Source organism: Microtus ochrogaster, chromosome 16, assembly GCF_000317375.1.
Source record: "Microtus ochrogaster isolate Prairie Vole_2 chromosome 16, MicOch1.0, whole genome shotgun sequence".
NCBI lineage: Eukaryota > Metazoa > Chordata > Mammalia > Rodentia > Cricetidae > Microtus > Microtus ochrogaster.
The window spans coordinates 27,622,739-27,649,701 of NC_022018.1; the positions used below are offsets into that span (position 1 = coordinate 27,622,739).

Genomic DNA, 26,963 nt, shown 5'->3' on the forward strand with positions numbered 1-26,963 from the left:
TGTGTGTGTGTGTGTGAGATGCATCAGAGACAGGCAGATCTCTGGAGTCTCTGGAGCTCACAGGTTACCCAGCCTCACCAGTCTGCGAGTTCCATGTTCAGTGAAAGATTCTCTTTAAAAAAAAAAAAAACCTGGTAGACAACAGTTAGCAAAGAAACCAGATATAATCTCTGGTCTCCACACATGTTGCACCTATATGCAGAATACTTGAATTTATATATCACACAAATATATATATATAAACACACACACACACATACACACATATACATATACCTCCTTTCAACACACATTCAAATGAGAGGCAGGATTTTCTTGTGACAGTTCTTTGTGTTCTCTGAGTTCTTGAGACCAAACATGAATTACAGAACAAGGAAGAACCACAAGGGCCATGCCATTTTCATGAGTGTAGAAAAAAGTCATAGATGAAATAAAAAGGGCAACTCTGGTCGAGCACGCGGTGTAATATAAAAGCCACAGAGCACACATGTGGCGTTAACTTCAACAGGTAGGGGCTACATGCTGCTCTCTGCAGTCTGTCCTATTTTAACTTGTTTTTTAATTTTAAACATTGAAAATGGAGGCATAGTGTCAACTCTCTGTTGTCTGCTTGGGAGCTGCCACTGCAGAGTGGCTTTAGTTCGTGTTGGTGCAGAGAAAGGATGACGTTAGCATGGATTTAACATGATGGTTATGTGGTGTGTTGGGAGTGCCGGGACTAAATCTCCATTAGATGCTTTCCAAGGGGTATATTTCATTTTAACTTTTTAAGATTTAAATGCCCGTCACAATTGACAAGAATAGATTAGAATTCTTTTGTCTGCAGAGTATTTTATTGTGGTTTTCAGTCACATTTCAAGGAGGCATCTTGCTTCCTATAAAAATGCCCAGCGTGCCTGCGTATACTCTAACATGCACAGGGTCTGGTCCTGACCAGGGCGTTGCAAATAGCAGTGACCAAGGTGGGGAAAGCAGTAAGACAATTCTTGAACTTCTCTTTTGACACTTCGTACCTTCAGAGGTTTGCATGAGAACTACATGGCAAGGTCATGCAGCCATGGCCTTGACTTCAGTGTACACCCTTTGCACACTGAGATCTTTGCGTGTCAATAGAAGTCCCTCAGACAGCCACCTTGTTTTGAGTCTCCTAGATGCCACAGGGCCAAAGGTAAGAGTAATTCGATTTCATCTCCAGTTGCTAATGAAAAAGGTAGCATAAACAAGACAGATAAGCTTTTGGTAAATATGTATGCATTTTTATTAAATTATTTTTTAAAGAATAATGGGTGGAGATGCCTCAGTCAGTGAAGTATTTGAGGTGGGCATCAAGCTTGAGTTGATCCCCCCACCAGAACTCATTTTAGAGAAAAAGCAGTGCTAGCCAGGCAGAGACAGAAGTGTCTTTGCACAGTGAATCAGTCAACTTCAGGTTCTGTGAGACTCTGTTTAGAAGGGCTAGGGTGTCGAGCTGGGCATGGTGGTGCTTACCTTATCCCAGCACTCAGGAGGGATGCAGGTGGATCTCTGTGAGTTCAAGCCCAGACTGATTTATGTAGTGAGTTCCAGGTTAGCCGGAGCCACACAGTGAGAGCCTGCCATTGAGATGTAGAGAGATCAAGGGGGACACCTCAAAGCATGTATGTGTGCACACGGGTGTAAACACACCTAGAGGCTTGCACCATGTGTAGCTGTGACTTCTCAGGAAAAGGCGGAACTTCCAGTCAGCTGCGTGGAGCCTTGTTCCTGGCAAACTCCTCCCTCGTGAAGGATGGTGTCTCTACAGAGGGACAGTTCAGGATTTGTCTCTTGTGTTCATGGCAACAGTGGAGTTGCATGCAGGGTGTCCAGCTGAACAGGAGCTTCTGGCTAATTGTGTCCTCCAGGGTGGTTAGGACGGATGTGAAGCTGATAGGGCAGCCTTCTTCAGTCTTCCTCTGTTTCATCCCACACTGCCCAGAGCCTGACTTGAGAACTTAAAAAGGTCTTTTGGCTTGTTGGAAGTGAGCTAATGAAGTAAGAGAAAAAAATAACAGAAATCAATGTTTACTTATGCATAGAAACTGGACACTAGGTGTGTTTTTGTTTGGTTTGTGTGTGTATGCTTGTGCACATAGACATGAGTACATACACATGTGTGTTTAACTATGTTTGCCTGTGCACACAATGCAAAAGCCAGAGGATGCACTGAATGTTTGTCCTTATCTCTCTCCTTCCTTTTTGAGAGAGGCCCGCTCTCTGAGCCTTGAATTCACTTTCCAGAGAGTTCCTGGGAGCCTCCTGTTGCAGACTTTCTGGCACTGGGATTACATATACGTATTGCACATATGAATTACACATACATACTACACATATGTATTATAATGCCTAGATTTTTCCAAGGGTGTAAGGGGATTCAAACTCAGCTCTTCATTATTGCACTGGAAGCCCTTTATCCACTGAGCCATCACTTCATCCCTTGAGTGTTTCCTTCTGTGCTGTAAGAAAGAGGAGAATCTTTCTACTTGTTGTGATTTTGTGCTCGGTGCCAATCAGTTGGAGATATTCCTAATGCCAGTGGCTTTGCACTTTCTTTTAAAAACAGTTCAGTATCATTTTGGGAGCTAACCATGAAATAGTCCTGACATGATCACCTTTTATGAGTTGTGCGGTCCAGGTTAGCATGCATAATACTTCATTTCTTCTTACTATTTTTTAACTTGATTGAATGCACCACTCGGAGATAAAAATTGCTTTTTACAGCTGTGAGCATAAAATGAAAAAGCTTATCGCTGTTAAGTGTATAGATTTTTTCATTACAATTTTTGTTATAAATAACTCACTGGCTAAATTCAAATCAGTACGATGGAGTTGAAACATAATAATACTATTGATTTAGTAAATCCTGGCATTCCAATGTCATTTCTTGATGAAATTAATATCATGTGAGTCATTTTCTAATGCGTACACGAGCATTAAGCCATTCTTCAAACTAAAAAAGGAACACTCTGAAGCAAATGGCTTTTTTAGAAAAGTGTGACATATGCTGATATTAATAAAGTTACCAGAGTTCATTATAGAGCAATTTGAATGTAGTACTAATTAAAACCTTCCTTTGGTTTTACTGAACCCTGTTCTTAGAAATTAGGCAAGTTATTAAAGCCTCGAAGAGAAAGAAACCTATGTGATGTTTAATTTCCCAATAGATGAAAAACTGGCATGTTGGAACAAAAAAATAATATTGTGCAGTGCAGTGTTTGTTTGTTTGTTTGTTTGTTATTACTTTTGTGTATCTATGTGTCTGTGGGAGTGTGTTTGCATTCTGGGCGTGAGTGTCTTTCTCTGCTCTCATCGTATTCCTTGGTGGTAGGGTCGCTCTCTCCTTTTGAATCTGGTTTTGCATTTTCTTTTTTCTCCTTCCTTCCTTCCTTCCTTCCTTCCTTCCTTCCTTCCTTCCTTCCTTCCCTCCCTCCCTCCCTCCCTCCTTCTTTCCTTCCTTCCTGTTTGCTGTCTTTCTTTTTTAAGATAGGGTTTCTCTATATAACCATCCTGGCTGTTCTGGAACTCACTCTATAGACCAGACTGGTCTTGAACTCAGAGATCTGTCTGCCTCTGCCTCCTAAATACTGGGATTAAAGGTGTGTACCACACTGCCTAGCAGGGTTTGTATTTTTATGCAAAGCCCGAAGCCAGCAAGCCCCAGAGGGCTCCTCTTGTCTTTGTCTCACCTCCCTCCCTTGGCGCTGGGGTCCCAGGTGAGTGTGGAATGCCTGGTTTGTTATGTGGATGCTGAGATTTCACTCCTGCCCTCAGAACTGGGCAGCAAGTGCTCGGAAGACCAAGCCATCTCTCCAGCCACGCTCAGCTGTACTATTGTGGGAGCACAATAGACTCAGTGATTTAAGGACTTCAAAGAAGTCAGGGTGTATAAATGACATAGGCATTTTTTTTTAATTTCATATCAACATAAAGATAAAGGAAGAAACAAAGAGCTGATCATTACTAGAGTTATTGCTCGTAAGCCAGAAAATGTCTTCTAGCCTTCAGTTCTGGAAGTTAGACTGAAAATGTGGCTGCGTTCAGGGGTGATTGCCTTGCCTTTTACATTAAAATCCTCATCAAGAACATTTAAATTGTGTCATGGTAATAGTTTGAACTCAGTTTCTTCCCTGTCACATTCTGCATAAGTTTGTGTCATGTCAGCTGTATTTGTCTAGTGAAGTGGCCATGGAGAATGTGAATTAGCAACACGCTCCATTTTAAGAGATTTTTAAAGTAAATTATTATTAATAGCTGTCACTTTTCAACTTGGTAATAAATAGCTTTAAAAAATTTGGGGGAGCCTACAGGTTACAGGATTTTTTTCCTTGCAAATTGGTGATTTTTAAATGACATTAATTAATTAAATTGTGTGTGTGTGTGTGTGTGTGCACCTGTGTCCAGTGCACACATGGAAGCCAGAGGACAGCGTGCGGAGGTTTGACTCTGTCTACCACACGAGTCTCCAGCCACCATGCTTGGCAGCAGACCCCTTCACCTGACAAGCCCTCTCCAGTCCAAATTTTTGATATTCTTTTTATAACACAGAATTTGCAGTCAAGTTGTTTGTGTTGAATTTGGGCTCTGAGTACCTGCACAGACCACTGAACCCCTCTGTGTTGTAGCCTCCTCTCTATTGGATAGGTGGTACTTCACTGACACTGTGTGCGTGTGTATATAATACCACAGAGCGCTTCCAAGCATTCCTATCCTCTTTGGGATTGTTGCTTCTGCCTACCAGATATTACCTGCACAACCAGGTGAGACTGAGTGCCGAGTCACTGGGTGCAGATGGTGAGATCTGCTTAAGTTTTGAAGGAAGCCAACTTAGTGGGTCCTGGGCAGAAAAAAGACCGTGTGTTACAGCATCCCCTTTATTATACCATGTCTGTCTTCATGCACATATATGTGTTCTACGTGACATCTAGTGTTCGGCTCCATGTTCCTCTAATAAAGGAATGATAGAGCGTGAAACTGGATGAATGCCAGGAAGTCATCTGGCTTTTTTTTTTTTGGTTCTTTATTTAATTTGAGAGATAATCACTGAGGTCTTTCTGGAATGAACCACATACAATAAACAAGAGAGTCTGACAGCTTCCAGAAAGTGCTGCATATACAACATGGTCTCTTTCATGGCTTTTAAGCTTCTTTAATGGCTAGAATGTTCAGTGCTGGCTCCTAAAGAACATATCTCATTTTTAAAGTAAAGTTTCTGGAATTGGAATTGGAAAATAATAGAGGTGGCATATTTGGTTGAACTTGCATGTATTTTATCTTGAGGTCTTTAAAATTTTCATTATGTTGGCCTAAGTATTTTAAACTGGCAGGATATCTGCATGGCTATAGAAGCAGAGTTTGGTTTGTTTTTCATTTGCTTTAGAGGTGGTCTTAGGACCTGAGACTTGGTCAGTCTGTAAAGTGCTTACCATGCAAGCATTGAAGACTGGGATCCTCAGTACCTATGTAAAGAACTCCATGAGGCAGAGTATACCTCTAACTCTGGTGCTGGCGTAGGTGGGATAAATGTGGGGACACAGGACAGCTGAATCCCTGAAGCTCACCGATGACTAGTCAGCCATGTGATTGAATTAATTAACCTCAGATTCAGAGGGAGACTCTCAAAAAATAAGGTTGGAGAGTGATTAAGGAAAGGCAGCCAACGTTGACTTTCGGAATATACACAGACATACACATGCAGAGACAGAGAGGACACAGAGAGAGAGACACACACACACACACACACACAGAGAGAGAGAGAGAGAGAGAGAGAGAGAGAGAGAGAGAGAGAGAGAACACATACCCCCTCCAAACCACACACACAAATTATCTTAAGCAAGTGGACTTGAGGGATGCAAGGACAAGTTCAAGTTCAGATCCCTTCCAAAGAAGGACCACTCTGCATGTTTTATTTCTAAGGACAGACAGCCATGATTGGTTCTCACCAGACAACTGCACATGATATGGAATCAGATACGCGAGTAATCTACACGCAGAGCCCCCTGAGTCCCAGAGCTTTTCATGTAGTACCAGGAACATTGAGTGTAGCAGGATGGATGTCGACTTAACTAAAGATGTCTTCTCACCAGTGATCAACATCAAATTAAGATTCTGGGACAGAAAGACTTTAGGGTTGTAGGTTAGCTCTGCTTGGAAAGCTGGCTCTACTGGCACAGCAAGATTGTTGTTAAAGTTGTCAAAGTGGAGTTGGTACAGATGCTAGAGCTGAGGGCAGAAGCATGGGGCAGACCAGAAGTCTAGATTGCTTATGGGCCCCTTTTACAAAAAAACCGAGAGATGGAAGATTCACAGAGAGCCCTGGAGATTAGAGGCAGTTAAGAAGTAACCATTTGCTATGATTTGTGAGCAAGGTCACATGCAGGTTTAGCCTAGCATCTTCACACAGTAAACAGAGGGGTCCTGAGAAATCAGTGCCTTCTCCTGGGCCCTTCCTAGTTACCCAAGGCTTGCCTGTGTTGTCAACATAGCATAATACTAACTGCTTTAACTTGTTGACGACATGCAGGAAAGTTTGATAATTACTTCAGAATAAATGGATAAAGAGTTTTGTTTCAAAGAGGAAAACACTTTCCCGCATAATCCACGAGTGTGACTCAGATCTCACTCTTAAGTACAGGGAGTGTTGGCGTCCTCAGGAGAGCCTTGATTTTAATCTTTTAATTCAGGTGTCAATTAGTAACTCTTGTGTTTAGCTCTTGTGCCTCAGCACCTGCAGTTTTGCAACCCTGTTTTAGTTAGTCCTTGTTAATTCACATTGAATCCCTGGACCATAGCTTTGAATTCCTTTTGTTTTTCTAAAGTGCCTTTGAAAGTACGTGTTTTGTTCTCGGCACCACCTGTATTGAAGAATTTCTCCTTGCTCCTTTCTTTAGGGTTATAATTTTATAAAGTGTTGATTGTAAGTTCTTAAGGATTTATAAAATTTGTCGTGTAGACAACAAAGTCACCGTCTGCATTTAAGAGTGTTACCTATGCATTACATTTTTATAAAGTGTTGATTGTTAAGTTCTGAAGGAATTTATATAGATTTTGAATGAGTGAGGTTCTTTGAAATGTCCCCTGACATGTGATTGCCTCTCTTCTGATTACCCCCTCACCAACCTCCCCTGCTCCCAACACACACAGGGCACCAGTCCCTTCACCCAGACTCTGAATGTGCTGCCTTTGGATGTAGAGCTTCTTAGATTGCTGTGAAGATAGGAAGTGAACGGACCTGAGGCTGGAGAGATGCTCAGCAGTTAAGAGTGCGTGCTGATCTTGGAAAGGACCAGAGTTTGGTTCCCAGAAACCATACCAAGCAGCTCACTCCCATCTGTATAACTTCAACTCCAGAACTTCTGATGTCCTTTCTGCCCCCCAAAAGACATTTACACAAATGTGTGTGTGTGTGTACCTGTGTGTGTATACCCATGCGCTCTCTCTCTTGTTCACTCTCTCTCTTACACACACACACACACACACACAAAGTGCAAGTGTTCTTGTGTTCTATGAATGTTTTTATTCTGCCCTCTTGACAAACTGATGAAGCCTTAAGTTTTATTTTTATTTATTTGTATTAATTTCCCTTGTTTTTATGAGATGAGGCTCACTGTGTAGCAGAGGCAGGGACTAGAGCCCAATATTTAGTTCAGACTTGCCTTAAATGTACCATCTACCTGCCTTAGCCCTCAAGTGATGAAATTATAGGTATAAGCCCTCCATCTCAGAGGCAGGGCATGTGGGGGACACATGTTTGCACATGGGGAGGATAGAGGTCTACATTGGGCACCTTCCTCTGTAACAGTCCATCTTATTTTTCAGACAAGGTCTCTCACTGAACCTGGAGGTGGCCATTTCACCTGAACTGGCTGGCCAGCTAGTCCCTGGATCTGTTTGTGTCCGCTCACTCATTTCTAGGGCTGTAGACGTTTGTACTACAGCTGGTTTTTCCATGGGTGCTGGAGATCTGGACTGGAGACCTCATGCCTTTGAATAAAGCACTTTACCAGCTGAGCCATCATCCCACCCCTCTGATGGAGAATTTTATAAGGAATTCCTCTTTTCTAGTCTCCTGCTGGACAGAGTGAATAGGTTGGCTTTGGGTGGGGGATAGCTGGAGCACAGGCATACCCATTATGACTGTCTAGAGTTGACTATAGAATGGCATTATAGAATTAATTCAGAATCCACTTGAGATTTCCAGATCCAAGGAAGCTGTAGATCACAGGTATTTTTTCTTTTTTGTACTTCATATCCAATTGATGTATTTGGAAATAGCAAGGCTTATTTGAACGTGTTATTACATCAGGGATAGACTACAAATATAATATTTATCCGTGACTATGTACACTGCATGTGAGATATGAGGTGACCCCCATTTCAGCAAGATAAATTCTGATATCCTAAATCTAGGCAACCTCATCTTTAGCTGTGACTGAAGAAGATATTGAAGTTTGTTTTCTGGAAGAGGCAGGGAATCCCCAAAGCTCACACATCAGGTTCCAGGGAGGGGTCAATACTGTCAAACAACCTATTAAAAAGGAAGTGAATGCTCATCTTTATTGGGTAGAAGTCAGGTTTAGACGCTCAGTAGGACTGTTGCAGGGTCGCACAATCACTAGAGTAGTCATGGACTAGACCGGTAACTGACTCGGCCCCCAGCCTGGTTGGAAGGCAAATAGATTCTCACTGGTGGATGTCCTGTCATGTAATTTGGTGACAAAAGACCACACCTTTTTTCCGAAGATAATCCCATTGGGTTCCAGATGACTGATGGCCACCTCTGTTGTGTGGGCCTTCAGCAGAGAGCACCTGGCAAGATCAAAGCAATGTAGTAGCACATGAATTGTTTTGATTTGTGTAAATTTAACCATGGCCATGAAGGCGTGCTGCCTCTCCCTTGGAAAAGTAATTTAGCCTGCAGAAAATAATTAAATTCAGCGTCTTACAATAATTAGAAACTTGAAATGGGGAGGATTAATTATTTTCATCAGATTTCAGTCACTCAAGAAAATGCTTAAGAACGGAGTCCAGACAGTTGCCAAGTTAATTCACTTTTCCAGGTCCTTTAATATGCTCGCCTTTCTCCTGCAGGACCATGCAGACCTCCGAAGCCATTTCTTCACAGTTGGGATGAAACTGGAGACAGTGAATATAAATGAGCCCTTTCATATCTGTCCTGCATCAGTGACCAAGGTGGGTTTTCTGCTTTGCTCCTTGCGCTCCCCCCCCCCCCCCAGTGAATCCCGTAGGTCTTCAAAAATGGGCAGATGCAGTGTGTCCCTGCATGGAGCACTCAGAGTAACTCCCAATAAATAAACCAAAGGGAGATAAATGCACCTCCTTCCCGGTTCTGCATTTAGCTCTTCTTTTGAAAGGGGGCAGAGGAGTCTAACCATATCCCTCCTTCTATCATGTACAGGGTGACTATTCTTCTTGTAATAGCTGTCCACGGTTGAGTTGCAATTTACAAACACTATAAAGTTAACATACTGGGCTCGGTGGTTAAGAGGGATTTCAGAGCAATCGTGGAAACCTGAATTAAACGCCCAGATTTTATGTTAAAAGTTGACTGTTGCATGCCTGCAATCCAAGCCCCTAGCGGGCAGAAACAGGAGGATTACTGGGGCTTGCTAGCCAGCTAGTCTAGTTAACCAAATCCAACTAACCACCATCACCACCAAAACCACCACCATCACACCACCACACCATCACTACCAAGAACAACAATGAGAACGCCCCGAACACAGCTCAGATTCAGTGAGAAGTCTTGTTTCCAAGGAGAAAGGTGGAGCATGATAGGTCAGGATACCTGCCACCTCCTCTGGTCTCATATGCACACGGGATGTACATACCTGCACACAAGTGCACATATAAGCATTTGACACACACACACACACACACACACACACACACACGAAAGACTAACTCCTCTGCCTTCATGACTGTTTGTATTTGGAGAATACCCGGAAGGAGTGAATGCAGAATCTTATTTCCTCATACCCGGCCTTCCTGCTCTCTTTATTATCATCTGTTTTCATTGGCTAAGGAAAACCACGTGCTTCTGAGATTGGCAGTCAAAATGAAATTCCTTTTCTGAGTAAAGTTGTTTGTATACTGATCTGGTAGTCTCTTAAGATTATATGATTATTAAGATTTTCTTTTCTTCATAAGAGAAATCCCAGTGGTTCTAATAATGGTCAAATTCAAATTGCGTGCTTCCCACCTTAAATATTAGCTTTTGCTAAGTGGTAGGAGATGCTGAGAAGCTTAGCAATTTTAGCCAATGTATCTTTCAGTTAATGACCTTTATATTCAGAGAAAGAATTTGAGTAAAGATTCAAGGTCATTGGCTTTTTAATTTCTATTTCCAAAGGAAAGTGGATTTATTCTTGCAGACATTATATATATATATACTCAGACATTATTATATTTGAACCCTTCCTTCCTTCCTTCCTTCCTTCCTTCCTTCCTTCCTTCCTTCCTTCCTTCCTTCCTTCCTTCCACCTTTTTCATGATTTGGTAGAATATCAGAAAATCAGTGGTGATACTATATTAAACATGTAAACTGATTGCAATCATGACACAGAACTTTCTTCTTAAACTAAAATTTAATAAGAGGAAAAGTTGACTTGCTTTGCTAGATAATATCAGGCTTGAAACTCAGGCGTTCCTGCTGTTCTACCACGTATTAAAACCCTTTGGTTGGAAACAATGTTTGTAGTCTTTACTGTGTTTCTGGTAGTTGTGACCAGTTTCCCACAGACTGAATAGTTGTCCCTTGGTCTTAAAGCCTGTCCAGAATTTCCCATTGTGCTGGAGTTGGGTGGTATAGTCATGGCAACAGCCCACTTTTCTGGCTACATTGACTTATCTGAAACATGGCAGAACCACCTTCCCATCATCTCTAGAAAGGTAGCTTACAGAGCTGTTGTGCTCAGTCCACAGTGGTCACATTTCTCAAGTTTTTATAACTTAACATTATTGCTATATTCACTGGTAGACAGTGATACATTTCCTCCAGATAGCCTCGAATATCATCAATTTGGATCAACTTTGAGCAACATAGGTTGGGGTTTCACAATTAATTCCCCTTAAATCATCACATGGGGAGAATGAAGTGTTTGCAGTGCTTTTGAAATTACACGTTCATGTTGCTTTCCTTAGTGCTTGTGTCGGAGAGGAACGTCTTACATTGTTCTGCTCATACACACCCCATTCTTCTTTTAATGCCCATTTCTTGTTTTCATGTGTCAGCTGGAATTTTTTTGCCTATCAGAACCCCGTAGATAGGTTCAAGGTACATCTTCATGTGTGCTTATCAGAGTATTTTTCATGTAAAAAGTATTTATAACTAAATATGTTTTCACTGCAGGTGTTACCAGGAGTGGATATGATAATATTTCATTGTATACATGCTTGAAATTCTTAAAAAATACACTAAATATATTTCTCTCAACACTGAAATACCTTAGAATATCTTGTTTGAGACTATAATATACTATCTTATCGTTACATTTTACAACGGAAGTTTCACACACGCATCCCTTTGAGGTTTTTCTTCCTGGCAGCCCTGTTGAAGCTAGGGTAACTGATATTAAAGCAAACAGAGACAGATGCAGAGTGGCGAGTGTTACATGACCAGGCGTTAACAGTGGGGCAGGGCTGGTTCTAGTGTTTCAAACACTGGGGGACGAGGTGCTAACACTGGTGTATGTGAAATGCCTTGCATTGATTAGAGGGCAGGGCATGGGGATTCAAAGTCAGGACTTCTGTTGCTATCACATGTACTTGTGTTTCTTCTATTCCTGTTTCTGCCCATTCTGAGCTGTGTAGTCGTAGGTGCTTCACTTCCTGGATGTTTGAGTTCTGTATCAGAGGGAGCACAAAGAAGCGGTTTTCATCCCCGGGACCATGAGTCCTGATGTGACGGAAGTCCCTGGATTTTTTTCTGAAGTGTTCTCACATCAATGTGCAGTTTGATGGATTCTGAAACTCTTCAGACAGGGCCTGACAGTGCTTAGAAACCTTGCCGCCTAATGTGTGTGAGAACTGTGTGTATGTGTGGTAGGACTGATCACAGTAATCTACAGACAGTGACTGAGTGGTCAAAGGCATTGCTGGGGACAGTGAGGCATCGACCGAGTCCCTGCTGTTATCAAGTCTACTTTATACTGGAGGGAATCAAACAACAAAGAAAATTAATGAGTAAATAAATACAGTTTAGTGGAAGCTAAATACTAAGGAGACAGATCTCAAGAAGGGGTTACTGAAACCAGGGGTAGATGGGGAAATATTATCTTAATTTTTTAACTTTTTTTTTTATGGGTATGGGTGTTTGCCTGCATGTATATCTGTGCACCATGCCCATGGTTGATGCTTGCAGAAGCCAGAAGAGGGCACTGGATCCCTTAGAAATGGAGTTACAGACCAGCGTAAGCCACTACGTGGTTGCTGGGAATTGAACAACCAGTGCTCTTAACCACTGAGTAAGCCATCGCTCCAGTCCAGAGAATGTGGTCTTAAATATAATCAGGAGTTATTATCCTGGGCAAGCTGGCCATGCTCGTCTTTCTTTAATCTGCTTTAAAACAGGATCTCACGTGACCCAGGCTGCTCTTAAGCAGCCTGCATCTGCAGGTGTTGAGATGACCGCTGTGCCACCGCATCCATCTTGGTTCTTTGTGTCTTACAGTAGACTTTCAAGGGTAACCTCAGTGAGTACAGTTGGAACTAGTTACTGGAATAATAATGAAGAGGGGAAGATTTGACTTCCTACTCTTGCTTAATATTAAAATATTCTGCCTAGAATATACTTTATAATGGAGGGAGCTAGGAAACACAGCTTAGCAAAAAATGGAAAGATACTGCATCTCCCTCTCTCCTTCACTTTTTCTGTGTGTGTGAGAGCACACGCACCTGTGTATGCATGTATGCGCCTGTGTATGCATGAATATATGTATGTGTGTTCCTGTACGAGATTGTGGGGTGTAAGGCATCTGATTTCGCTGTCTGCTTAGAGCTTTGTTTCCTTTTCTTTTCTTTGGTATTGGAGATTCTATCTAGAACCCAACACACACTAGGCAGGCGCTCTACCATTGAGCTATATCTTGAGTCCTTTTTAGATTTACTTTTTGCTTGGAGACAGAGCCTCATTAACTTGCCCAGGCTGGTCTTGAATTCACTCTGTAGCCCAGACAGTTGACAAACTTATAAACTTGGCCCCCACTCGCATAATTGCCCTCCTTAGCTGGACTGACAGACTTACACCACCAGACCTGTCTTGTCCATTTTTACCATTGACATTTTTCTCTCACATTCATTGTATATTCACGTACAAAACATTTTCCATGCCTTTGTGAACCATCTGATGAATAAAAGAGGTCACTGTCTTCAAAGAACACTTGATATTTTGGTGGTGACAGGTGGCAGGTGGTGATGGAAAGATGAAGTAAAGACAGGTTCTACATCTGTGATTTCCGCTCTGGGTATAGTATGTTATAATTTGAAGGTGGTAAGTCATGAGCCTAGACGTCTCTCAGAGCTGAACTCAGAGGAGGTAAAGGGTCTGATGTGGAGAATTTGGTTCATTGTCGAGGTTGAGGTGCCATTTTAGTCCTTTAGTACCCAGTTTATTTTCCTATGGGCAGGGATTTGTCTGTTTGTCTGTTTGCTTTTCTTCCATCTGAGGCCCTAGTTTTATATTTCTGTCTCTGTTTTTCATTTTCTCTCCTTTGTATATTTTAGTTACTTCTCTCTTCATGTTTATGACCACACGGCTGATTCTCCCTTTAACCCCTGGATTAATTTAGTAATCCATACACAAATGCTGGTTTGTGCTAAAATCAATTTGACAGGACGTGCTTTGTGTCTGTGAAACAGTGTCAGGATTTAGATGTGTAATACCGAGAAAGTAACTTTGACTTCGTTTTCTTCCCTTAGGTTTTTAACAATCATTTTTTCCAAGTGACTATTGATGACCTAAGACCTGAACCTAACAAACTCTCGATGCTGTGCCATGCAGATTCTTTGGGAATTTTGCCAGTACAGTGGTGCCTTAAAAACGGAGTCAACCTCACTCCTCCCAAAGGTGTGTATCCCGTGGAAATGTGTGGGGTTGGAATGATCCAGGCTAGTGTCTCATTGTCTCTGGAATGATGTCATCATGTTTACATGGAGAAGTTGCAGTGTGAATTGACAGTGATGGAAACAAAGAGGTCTTCATTAGTTTGATTGACATTGGTGTCACCCATAGCTCCACCCCTTGGGCAGTTTATGAGGTTGGGTTTTCAGCCTTAATGGCAGGGCACTTCCTCTGTCAGCTGCTCTGTAGCTGCTTCTCACTATGGTGTAGTGAGAGATCCAAGCAACAGTGGTGCCCAGACATGAAAGTGTCTGAGATAAAATGCCAGTAGTGTATTTCTTTCAACTTAGTGTTCTTTCTACTTTGCTCAGATACTCTTAGGATCCAAAAATTTAATGTAATAACACATTACATTATTCACTTCATGCTATAATATGGTCTCATAATTCACTTCATGTGCGATGCATTGCAGCAATTCACACAGGGCCAGGTTGCATTAATATAATTTAAAATCTAAGCAATGCTTAACGACACCCTTGTAGTTTGTTACGTGGCTTTTTGTTGGCTACATGTCTAAGGTTTACTCAGGGGCGACAACAATAAAAGAAGATGAGGCTCTGAATGGTGGTGTACTCAGACAGCAGAGGCAGGAAAACCAGGAAGCCAAGCTCTTCTGCAGCTACACAGTGAGTTTAAAGCCAGCCGGGGCTACCAGAAACCCTGGCTAAGAAAACAAACTAAATACTAAGCAGAATGAAAGACAAGACTATGAGAGGCTATGTAAAGGGACTAGCAGGGGAGAAAACTGGAGAAAGAATTAGAAAAATAAACTTAATGGAACAGATTTCAACAGACTACCTTAAATCAAAAGAGGTTTTACAGTAACCTTTTCGGATCTCTGGGGATTATGGGATTACTTCTGACGTCATGCTTGCTAGCTGGCGGTCACAGGCTATGCTGGGCACGTCATTGACTTGTGCTGTGCCTGGTTTATCTACCGTATCGTTGTCCTTGTTGGGCTCTGGTTCTCCTTTCCCTTCCACACGCCTCTCTATGGGGAAAGGACTGTGTATTTCCATTTCGGCTCTTGACTCCTCAGGTTTCAGGTGCGTAGTTATGGGGGCTGATGACACAGCTGTGAACTTGCTTGACACCGTTTGAAATCTCTGATTCACTGTGTCCTCAAAAATTCTTTGATGACGACGGTTCATCACTGACAGTTGATATAATGTGCTCTGTGCCCTGGCTGGAGAAACAAGGATTTGAGCGACAGACAGGAGGTGTGGTCTCCACGACTGCCCCTGACGGTGCTAGAAAAGGCTTCAGTCTGTGTGTGCTCTGTGCATTTCTGTTTGGCTTCTGTTTGTTGTGACCTGGACCAAATGAAAAGCTTAAGCTTCAAAACTGTCATGGGGCCTTCATGGTCGTCTCCTTAAGTAGCACGCAGAACCAAGCCGACAGTCAAACTCTTACAATCTAACTACAAGCTTCTACTCTCAGTGGTTTCTTGGGAATTATTATAATTTTTCCCACTATAGAATTCCTGTGTCTGACTGCTTGCCCAGTGTGAAGCCCCTAGATTCATCTTTATCTCTTTCTAACTTCTACACGGAAGCATGTAGAATGGATTCTGTTCATCAGAAGAGGGCTTAGATAATGGGGATGCTGCTTGGTGAGGTTTCACAAATCTCTACTTAGTAATCACATCTGCTTTAGAACTAATAAAGGATAAACATTTACATGCTGATTTTTGACTACTAGATCCGTTCCTTGTGATAGTATATCAAAGTGGGTATACGTGTTAAGGAATTTTTGAATGCATATCCTTTGAAATGTAGGAAAGGAGATTGTTGACATATCTTGAATATTTACAAGAAAAATAAGCATAGGTAGCTATCTGACTGTTCATATTTATGATAGGAAGGAAATTATTGTGCATTAATATAGTTGAACTCATGCCTACAATAATGATTAGCACGTACACATATAAAATGAAGTATTTTCTATCTTTAGGTTATTGGTGTGTGTGTGTGTGTGTGTGTGTGTGTGTGTGTGTGTGTGTGTGTGTTTATGTACACCTGAGGCCAGAAGAGAGTATCAGATCGTGTGGAGCTGGAGTTACATTTGGACCCTGCCCAGTATGGGTACTAGAAACCAAACTCTGGTTTCTGCAGTGGTATCAAGCTCTCTTAACTTGCTAAGCCCTACCTATCCAGATCCAAGATTTTTATACCCACTGATCATCCATCATTATATGTTTTTATTTCCTCTCACCCAAATGCTTGTAACTCTTGGGTAAAATTATCTTAAACATCCTTTTTAACCAATCCTTACAAAGATGAATCATGCCTTTCTGCAGAATTTTAAAACAGAAAAACAGTGTTTACTCATGGATTTGATAGTTTTTTTTTTAAAATAGGATATTGAGTTATGGTCATTAGTACTTGTTAAAAAGAAGACCCCACTGGCAAGCCTTTCAAGCCCAAAGTGACAAGCATCCTTTGCTAGGTAAAGAGCCAGTGGTGATCTGTAGCTGTCTGCTGGCTATGTGGTAGCTTTATTGAAATAGAAACATTATGTTTTATATTATAAGAGAAAAAGAAACATAGGAAAATGGACAAGGACTATGAATGGATGAAGTCTAAGAAAAGGGTAGTAATTCTTGTGTGTGCATGTGTGCGTGTGTGTGTGCGCGTGTGCGTGCATGTGTGCCCGTGTGCACATACACAGGTACATCTGGAGGCCAGAAGCCGCTCTTAGCTGTTGATCCTCGGGGCAACTGTATTCCTAGCTTTTTTTTTTTTTAAAAAAGTATGTATTTTATTTACTTATTTCTTGACATTTTTATTGAAATTTTTCATACAATATATTTCAATCATATTTTTCTCCTCCCTGATCCTCCCCAATTCTTCTTGCATCCAGCTCTATGACCATTTTTTTTTTTGTTTTTAAACAGCAATCAAGCAAGCAAGGAAACAAGCAACAACCAAAACCCAAGAAACACACAAATAATCCACAAAAACACAAAATCAGAAAACAAAGAGAAGAACAGCAACACTTGGCTTTGGCTGTAGAGAAATGAATAGTCTTAGTCTTGGCTGTGAGATTATAGCTGAGTGCAGTGGTGTGGAATACAGACCCAAAATTTTAAATACTCTGCAGATTATGTAGAGTACACAGGAGAATATATTAACCATTGTATTTAAACCCTATATCATATTACAATGAGGGATTTTAGCACTCAAGTGGAAAATTTTCATATTTGAAATGGGTCTTAAAAATTATCTCATTTAAACATCAGTCGTTTCTTCCCTTGAGGAACGTCAAGCTCTGTCGTGTTAAACGTTTTCTGAAATCCCAAGAGGGTGTCTAAATCCCAGCCTTAAAATCTTAAGTGAATGCTTCTCTGCATAACTATGCCACCCTTTGCTGCTATTCCCGTGACTGGCATCTCCACACAATCCATCATCCTTCAGGGCAGTTTGGGTGGCCTTGGGCAGGGCTGGCAGATTTAGTGGGCCATGGCTTTTGCATGGGTAATTGGTCTATGGTTCAGAGCAGTTGGTGAATTACAGTATGAAGGTGTAATTTCCCAAATGTTGATGGTTATACCACAGTTGTGGCTTTGTTTATTGGGCCCTGGTTTCATCTCATGAGGGTAGATTCTATTTATTTTGGTAGTTAAATTAATGTGACTTTAGAGGCATTGATCCTGGTGGGGTTTATACTGTGGTTTAGTGGTTTCCTTTTGAGGTAGTTCATTATGTGTCTTATCTTACTCTGAGCGCTTGGACACCTGTTGCAGGATTTCTCAAACACTATTCCCTAATTTATTAATATATGAAAGGAGAAGTTTTTTTTTAAAGTCTCTTTTAAGCTTGAACATTGGGGTTTATAGCTAGAATGTGTAAGATGTAATATACATATCCCCAAGAGATTTCAAAGGTTTTTCCTTGTGCTTATATTTCTGTGAAAACTGAAAACTTGCAATTGGATGTTGCCTGGTCTCTGAAAGATTTTAGTTAGACGGTGACATAGGAGACAGACATGCCAAGAACACAGGTCTCTTTTTATGTGGTTTTGACTCTGTTCTCTTTTAAAAGAGAAAGGGAAATATATCTGCTCCAGACTCGAGAGAGGAGACTTCTAAGCTATGATGGACAGGAACTTCTCAGTGGCTCTCTGCCTCTGTGCTTCACTGTCAAGCAAAGGCTAGAGCCTGAGAGATCTGATCCTGTTAGTTTAGTCCAGTAAGGACTGCTAGTGTTATAGGCCCTACCAAATGTGAATAACTAGACACACAAATAAGTAAACTGAAATAAAGGATACAAAGGATATGAACCTTCTGGGCATATAATACCACAGGTTAGCTGTAGAATTTAAAGGGTGGTGAAAACCGTGTCGCCCTTAGATTTGTGTTGTACAATGTAGGTGACAATATCGAAGTAAACCGCTTACTTTAGCACTTTGCTAGTCTCTAGGTAAACCATCTAGTAGGCACATAAACTGTCTGATGTAATTTAGGAAGGAGAGGTGTATTTAAATTATTATCGGGAGCCGGGCGATGGTGGCGCACGCCTTTAATCCCAGCACTCGGGAGGCAGAGGCAGGCGGATCTCTGTGAGTTCGAGACCATCCTGGTCTACAGAGCTAGTTCCAGGACAGGCTCCAAAGCCACAGAGAAACCCTGTCTCGAAAAACCACAAAAATAAATAAATAAATAAATAAATAAATAAATAATTATCGGGGCACAAAATAGTCATTTCCTAATTCCAACTCTCTTTTCTTAAAGAATCTGAGTCACTGGCAGTTGTCCTTAGTTCATTTCAAAAATTTCATTTTATCAATCAATAGTTGTAGAGAAAAATATATAGGCAATCATTCAGGCATGGTGACATACAAGTGTAACCCCAGCACCTGGGAGACAGTAAGGAGGATCAGGAGTTCAAATTCATGCTTCGCTATATAGTGAGTTTGAGATCAGCCTGGGCTTCATGCAAGACCCCTCACTCTCTCTCTCTATGCATGTGTGTGTAAGTGTATGCGTATATATGTGTGCATACATGTGTAACACATATATGTACGCACATGCACGAACAAAGTTGACACTCATTGATCCATTCAAATGATGTTAACATTTTGCCATGTGTGATTTGGAGATTAGGCTGTACTGGTTTTCCACTCGTTAGGGGGAGACACTTGCTGCACAGGCTCAACAATCTGAGTTCGATCCCCAGGACTCTCACCACATACACACGTCATGGCGTGAGCCTCTTGTTTGGGGGACACCAGAACTTTATTTATTTATTTTACTTTTGCAAATTGCCATGTGATCAAGTTTTAAAACTTATCCTTCATCTTGCACTGGAGACAGAGCTGCCTACCTGATTAATAGATATGGGAAAAGAGCCATATTTCTCATCTTCTGATTCATTTTCCACCAAAGAGGTCACTTTTAATTGAAAAGAGTTAAGAGGATGAACCTGGGGTTGCTTTTAATACTGAAAATATTTCTGGTTGTTAAAAACTAAGAATCCCTTTGGCTTACTGACTTTAAGATTTTTAAAGTGTTCATTTTTTCCCCTTTCAGCACTTGATATTTATATGATATTGGAGTCTATTTTTGGAAATATCTGTGTCTCCCAACATAGTTCAAAATAGCGTGTTGGCTTTGCATTTATGCGGAAAAGCGTGTTAATTGGTCCACAGTGCCCTCTTACTAAATGCTTCCCAGCCTAGTCTTTTTCTACAAGAAGCAGCACTCTGACTAGTTCTCATGCCAAACTGACCCTGGTTCCCCTCCTCTTGCCTCCCTTCCCCTTGCTTTTCTGCATGATTCTGTCAATAGAAAGCAGAGCTCGGATGGGAAAGGATGAGTGGCTGCTGTGTTAAATGACCGTGGACGGAGTCCTGGGAGGTGTAGGTGACTAGTTCAGTACTTCTCACCGCTCCCATTCCTTGTTTTCAGCTGAGTTTGTGTATGAAGTATGAGCACGGTCCTCTCATACTCTACCGTAGAATTGCTTTGTATGCTTTCTTTTCTGTTACAACTGTACCATTAGAATTTGGTTCTCACCAGCTTATTCCATGCCAGCCTTACCATTCTGTTTACTGATGTTCGAATTCACACCTGGGTTTTTGGGCTCACAGATCCTTTTCCATTCAGGACCTACACTACACTCCTCTTTCCCCAAAGAGCTGGGTCTTTTTCCTCAGTTCTAGGATGACAATATCTTGTGCACCACCACACTTGACTTCCCTTCCCTCCCCTCCCTCTCTCCCTCCCTCCCTCCCTCCCTCCCTCATCTCTCTCTCTCTCTCTCTCTCTCTCTCTCTCTCTCTCTCTCTCTCTCTCTCTCTCTCTCTCTCTCTCTCTCTCTCTCTCTCTCTCTCTCTCTCTCTCTCCCTTCCTTTCGTTTTTAAAAACGTAGGTTCTAGAGATGGAACTCGGGTCCTCATGCTTATAAAGCAAGCCCTTTACTGGCCAAGTCATCTTTCCAGCACAGCTGACTTTTCAGATTGATACCATCTCTGTCATTGTCGGTGAAATCTGGGCCACATAAAGGGAAGCTTTTGTCAGTTTGCTTTACTTCTCTAACTCCAGTGTTAAGGACAGCACCTCACACCCAGCATGTATAGGGTCATGTTACTCTTTTTTTTTTGTGTGTGGACAAAGGAAGTAATGTCTAGGATAGAGGCTGAGCATATCCAGAAGACTGGTAGTCTAACAAGCTGTCACCCACCATAGTGCAGAAGAGCACTAAAGGTCTTGTTTCCCACTGGCTTCAGAATGTGGGCATCTTTTAGTCTTCTTCTTGTCCAGCTTGTGGAGGACAAGCATGATATCCTTTTGCTAGTTTCTTATTTTTTATTATGATGGAATATTTTATAGCCAGGCTCCATGAAAAAGGGGCTTTTATTGTTGTGTGTTTGCTTCCTAAGACTAAAATCATACTTAAGCTTTTCTGATAACCCATTCTACACACAGGCAAGGGCACAAGGCCACTGCCTTGAGCAGTCCTGACTCTCCTCTTTGTACCAGAGTGATGCCTCACTCAGAGACTCTGTACTTGGATAAATTCTGAGTTGGTGAAGCTGAGGGCAGGAGTCACTCATGACGTGTGTCACAAGTTGTACAGGACCTTCATTGATTGGCACATGATCTGACTATGTATGGTGCCTGAACAAAGATGCTAGGCTACCAAATTGTTTGTCCCTGAAGCCCTTTCCCAGTCGTGAGTGAAAGCTTGAAAAGGAAAAGAGATTAAAGACATTTGCCACGAGTTCAAAGCAATTATTTTTCTTAATTTTTCTGTTCTTTGTATAACTCTAGTGAGTCCATGTTGGCGGTTAGTCTTTTGAGCTAAGGTCATAGCAAATACTTTCTCACGATTTTTCCCCTCTAACCATGCATAACCACGTCTTGGGTAAATCTCATGTTATTTTCTGTTATTGGAAAATTATTTCTGCCTTCCCCAAGTTTCATAACTTGCCGCACATTTTTAATATCTAACCCATTTTTATTGTTGGAGGGGTCATTTTTATGGGCTAAGTTCCTAGAAATGAAATTGTGTCAAAGGGCATAGCTCTTTATACTGTATGTTTTCAAAGACATTATCCATTTTCACAGCCACACTTAATGGCTGCAAGCAGAGCTGCTTGATGTCTGTTCATTTGTATCACAAGAAAATGGGTCATCAGCCTTTCCCCCCTTGCACCCACACTGTTTGGAATGTCTTCAAATGGTAAGGAAGGCTTAATGTCCTTTAGTGACTGTCATTCACACAGTCTCCGTAGGTGACTTTGTACGAACTGTAATCGTTTAAGGCGTTTTAGTTCCTCTTTATTTTTTCCCCCTCCTCTTTGCTGTTTTTTTCCCCTCCCTCCTGGTTTAAACCTTGTTTTCTTGGCTGTGCTTAAGCCTCAGTACTTCTTGTTCTGTCTTTGTTGATGAATGAGAGTAATTGACCCCTGTTGTCTCTATTATACAATCCATGGCAATTTGTATTTTATGTAGTACTTATTTTCTGAGCTGTCTCAAAACGGCCTAACAAAAAGAGCTCATTATCAGCCCAAAGGAAAAGAATTTTTAAATGACGGCATGAATAACAGTCCCTAAGAGAAAGGGGGAGGAGAAGTCTAAGCCATTCCAATTTTCAAGTAAATGAGTGAGTTTTAGGGTCAAGATAATTAATTGCTGCTTAGACGAAGCCCAGCAAGACTTGATTGTATCTAGAAATTATTAGATTAGAAATGGCTTCCCCACGGACACTGTTGCATTCTGGATGTATAGAAGGACTGACTGCAGGTCCATGATGGCACTGTGTGACACTTTGCAGCCCATCAGAAAGTGGTTGTAGAAAACCCAGCTAAACATCTATATGTAACAACAGGGGGTGACGTCTACATCAGAAGATTTGATCTGAGCAGATATGAACCACAAAGAACACCCAAATGCAGTTCATACAATTGCATGGATATCAGAAAATACTTTGTACCACTGGCTCAGTTGGTAAAGTGCTTGCCTCTCACACAGGAAGACCAAACTTTTCAGTCCCATGTAGAGGAACCAGATATGGTGTGACTTGTGTCCAAACCCAGCACTGTGGAGGCAGAATCAGGCAAATCCATGAGGGCTCTTTGGCCACCCAGCAAAGGCTGCTTGGTATGTTCCAGGCCACTGAGCACTCCCCTCTTAAACAAAACCAAACCTAGATTGCACTAAGAAACAATAGCGAACGTTGTTCTCTGCCCTTTAGACACATGAGCATACATGAGCATACACCATCTCAAACAGGCATGAGAACATTTTGCCATTCATTCATTTTGGATTTTCCAGGTACTTGCACAATAATCTCCCAACGTTTTCATTTTCAGCGTTGTGCGTGTGTGTCTGTGACTAGGTACAGTCCTGTGGTGATGACTAGAAGCCAGAGAGAGCCTGAGGTCCTCTGGAGCTGGAGGTACTGAGAGGCTTGGCGTAGGTGCTGGGCACCTCCTTAGGTTTTCCGGAAGAGCAGCAAGTGCTCTCAAGCCTGAGCCCTCTCTCATCAACTTATCTTATTCAGTATGGAGAATTAGCCAAGGAAGTAGCAGAATCATGGGAAAGAGATTCTACATGGAAGCAAATGCGGACTTTAGCTACATCAGCTTCGTATTCTGAGCTGGCAGGCAGTTGTTTTTCGTATGTGAAGCCCTGGTGGGGAGGGGAACCAGCAGAGGGGAGTGAGTTTTAATGTATAGATGCAGAAGGGAGAACAATTAGAGAAGCAGAGTTTTGGGTGACAAAGCCCCCCCTAAGAAAGGAAGGAAGCCGGAGTGTCAAAGGCCTTGGTACTGCCCTGCTGACTCAGAACAGAGAGCTAGCAGACCTGGTCCTCTCTGGTGGGAGGCTTTGGGGTAGAGGATTCTGGAAGGGGCTTGAGACACAAGTGTGCCGCATTTAATTGAAATGCTCAGAACTTCCCCCATACAGCTTCTTTCTCCTGCCCTCCTTCCCCTCCTCCATAGAGGGTGTGTGTGTGTGTACGCACGCATGTGCACACACACATAATGTATATTCATCTTGGCAAACATGATAAGATGTTGGGAGAGATGAGAGCATCTGGATCCTAAATGAGAAAGGTCTAGCTGGGTAGAAGCACCCCACCTCATACACACACAGTGCAGTCACCTTGATGTGTGGACCTGAAAGGATGCCTGTCTGTGTTTGTTTTACTTTTCTTAGGAGGAATGGACAGGCAAACACAGCCCGACTCCAATGGTGGTAGTATCACTGGTAACGCCACCTAGTGCCCTCTCTTTGTCTGTTCAAGTTCCCATAAAATAAGGGCATAAGAGACTTCTGAACCATGTTTTAGACACAAGTGCCCCACCTCCCCCCCCCCCTGTGTGTGTCACATTCTCTCTCAGCTGTTCCGAGTAGCAAATCTCCCCATTACCAGGAGTCTCTCTAAGGCAGATGGTTGGTATCACCTTCCTTCCCCGGGTTTCAGGTCCCAGGTAAGCATATGATAGACAGCACACCTACTTCCCTTCTCTGCGTTGAGCACATTCCACTTAAATGTTTCACTTCTTCATCAAGGAAGCTCAGAGCTGTGAAACTTGTGAAGACTTCCCTCTTTGGTTCGAAGCTTAAGTTTCCTATTATTTTCTCAAGATACTGATCCAGGCTGACTGTTGTCTGGAATCCAGCTCAGCTAAGACCATATGTGTTTCTTCCTTCACAGGTTACTCGGGCCAGGATTTTGACTGGGCAGACTATCACAAGCAGCATGGGGCAGAAGAAGCACCGCCCTTCTGCTTCAGAAATGTAAGACACTTTCCGTTTCTTCCCATTTGAAGTTGTAAATGCTATGTGCCCTGTGCATTTGGGGAGTTTTGTTTTTTTTTCCTCCTATTTGGTAATCAAGCATGGAGTACCACCTTGTGCAGCAGGATCCCAGAATCATCATGGGTTTCACAGGTTGCATTTCATGCTGTGTGAATGATGCCAGGCAGCTCTGATACACTGGTTAACAAATGCCCAGTAGCTCCAACATGCTGGAGTTTAGTTCCTGTTTTTGGAAGAGGCAAGGATCAGATATGCTTTGCTCCTGACGTTTGTTAAAGTGTGTGATCCTAGGCTGGGAATGTGGTTTTGTGGTAGAATACTTGCTTAGAGTGAATGGATCAATCCCCAGCACTGAATAAGCCGGGTGTGGTAGTGAATGCATGCCTGTAATCGCAGCACTTTGTAGGTAAAGACAGGAAGATTAGAGGTTCAAGACCATTCTCTGCCACATAGTGAGTTTGCAGCTAGTCCAGGATGCAAGGAATCTTATTTTCAATAGATAGATAGATAGATAGATAGATAGATAGATAGATAGATACATACATACATACATACATACATACATACATACATACATACATACGGAAGTGCTTTTGTTCCTAGTAAGATGCCGGCTGAGCCGCTTAGTGATGGGCTTACTTTAAACATTACATTGTTATTATTGTAGCAGTATTTTAGTGACACAAACTAGAAGTAGATAAATAAACTTATTCAGTAGCAAGAGGTGGTAAAGCCTGGCGAAGCGGCGACAAAATTGTGCTTTTAAGTTTCATCAGCTGTGGAGACTGTAGCGAGGGATGTGAACTATTCTCTCTGTTTTATAAATAAAGCGTGTGTCCCTCAGTGTACCAGTACTTAGGGAAGTAAATTGCATGCCCTGAGAAGAAGTGACACACCCCTTTTGATTGAGACCTGCAGCTCCCATCCTGCATAGCGCATAGCATTTGCGAATCAAAAGGCTTGCTTCTGACCCTGTGTTCCCAGAGCTACTGACTGCTCCCCCTGCCCCCAAGGATGTTTGTGTCAAAGATAACAGAGTTCATAGAGCAAGAAAGGAAAGCATGGCTTCCGAGAAGCTTGTCTGAGCATAAGTCACACCGAGGTGATGAAACATTAAGCAGTCTGATTACTGGGTTCTTGTGTACCTCTAAATACAGGGAGCATTGGCAACAGAATTGGGATTAAGGACTCTTTGGGCTAGAGGATGTTTAGGTTACTGACATTAGCGACAGGAGCAGTTTCTCTGCAACAGCTAACACTATGGGGGTGTGTTTTAAACTCTGTGATGGGGACAGATACGACTGTGTTCCTGAACCCCTTGAGGCTTATCAAGGCCAGTGCCACATGACTTTGTACTATATTGTTGTCACTGTCTCAGAATCTACTGTCCTGCTTTCATGAAGGACTAGGGGGATAACCTGTGATGCCCCAAAACCTGTTCAAGATTGTGCTTTCTACCCCACAAGAGAACCATTCTTCTTCTGACTCTTTAGCTTTGGAGAGAAAATTTTTGCATCACTCCTTGGTTCCATTTTTAAAGTGTGTTTCTCCGATGGCAGCATAGCTCCACAAGAGAGCGAGAGACTGGGCATGGAGGGAGCCCAGAGGTTAATGTTAGGTGTCTTCCTCATTCACACCCCACCCTACCTACCTATATGTCTGTCTGTCTGTCTGTCTGTTTGTCTATCTATCTATTTCCAGCAGTCAGTCTCTCTCTCTCTCTCTCTCTCTCTCTCTCTCTCTCTCTCTCTCTCTCTCTCTCTGTCTGTCTCTGTCTCTGTCTCTTCCCCCCTCTCTCTCTCTGTTTCTGCTGGAATGACTGGCCAGCAAGCCCCAGAAATCTGCCTCCCCCTCTCCAGGGCTGGCATTACTCATGCCGCCGCTCATGGCTTTTTCCGTGGATCTTGAGGATCTGAACTCTGGTCCTTATGCTTTTCTGGCCATCACTTTTCCCTTCTGAGCCATCTCACTGGCCCTCTGACGTTTTCCTTTTATCCAGGAGTGTCTACATGGCATTTCGCTCTGGAGCAATTACCCACATACCAGGTTGTCTTTGGAGCTTCCAGGATTCAGTCACTGAGATTAAATCTGGCTTAATGAATTTGCTGGTGTATTCATTAGGACTGCTTTTGTTTCTGGCTCCCCATTTATTTAATAGACAGGAGAGCTGTCTGCCTGCTGGCATATGCATTGCATACTGGGACTCCGCTGAATTAGTTAGCTTGCTACAAGTGCTCTTTAAATGGAATGCTTATTATGAATTCATTTTTTAATCACGCATCTCATGTGCACGAGAGGAGAGCAGTGTGGAACTGTCTGCGTGGAAGACATTTCCCTGGGGATGTTTTAACAATCAGAGTTGGTTATGGGATGGATTGACATAGCCAAATGCTTAGTAAAGGAAACGCAGAGGTAACAGTTTTGTTATTGATCTTTTATAAATTACCCTCCAGCAACGGGAGGAAATGAAAAGAGGTTATGTGGTTGGAGCTTTTCCTTATTAAGTGAGATAAAATGCTTTTTAACTTCAAGGTT

General features: G+C 42.2%; 1 protein-coding gene across 3 annotated transcripts in view; it reads left to right on the forward strand.

Annotated features, from left to right (window-relative positions):
- Sfmbt2 (Scm like with four mbt domains 2) overlaps nucleotides 1-26,963 on the forward strand; it is a 181,052-nt gene that overhangs the window by 95,935 nt on the left and 58,154 nt on the right. For all 3 annotated transcript variants that reach the window (XM_013349026.2, XM_026783078.1, XM_026783077.1), the window contains exons 8-10: nucleotides 9,106-9,207; nucleotides 13,954-14,101; nucleotides 24,325-24,407. In XM_013349026.2, the coding sequence (XP_013204480.2) occupies nucleotides 9,106-9,207; nucleotides 13,954-14,101; nucleotides 24,325-24,407 (333 nt within the window). The remainder of the gene's footprint in view (nucleotides 1-9,105; nucleotides 9,208-13,953; nucleotides 14,102-24,324; nucleotides 24,408-26,963) is intronic.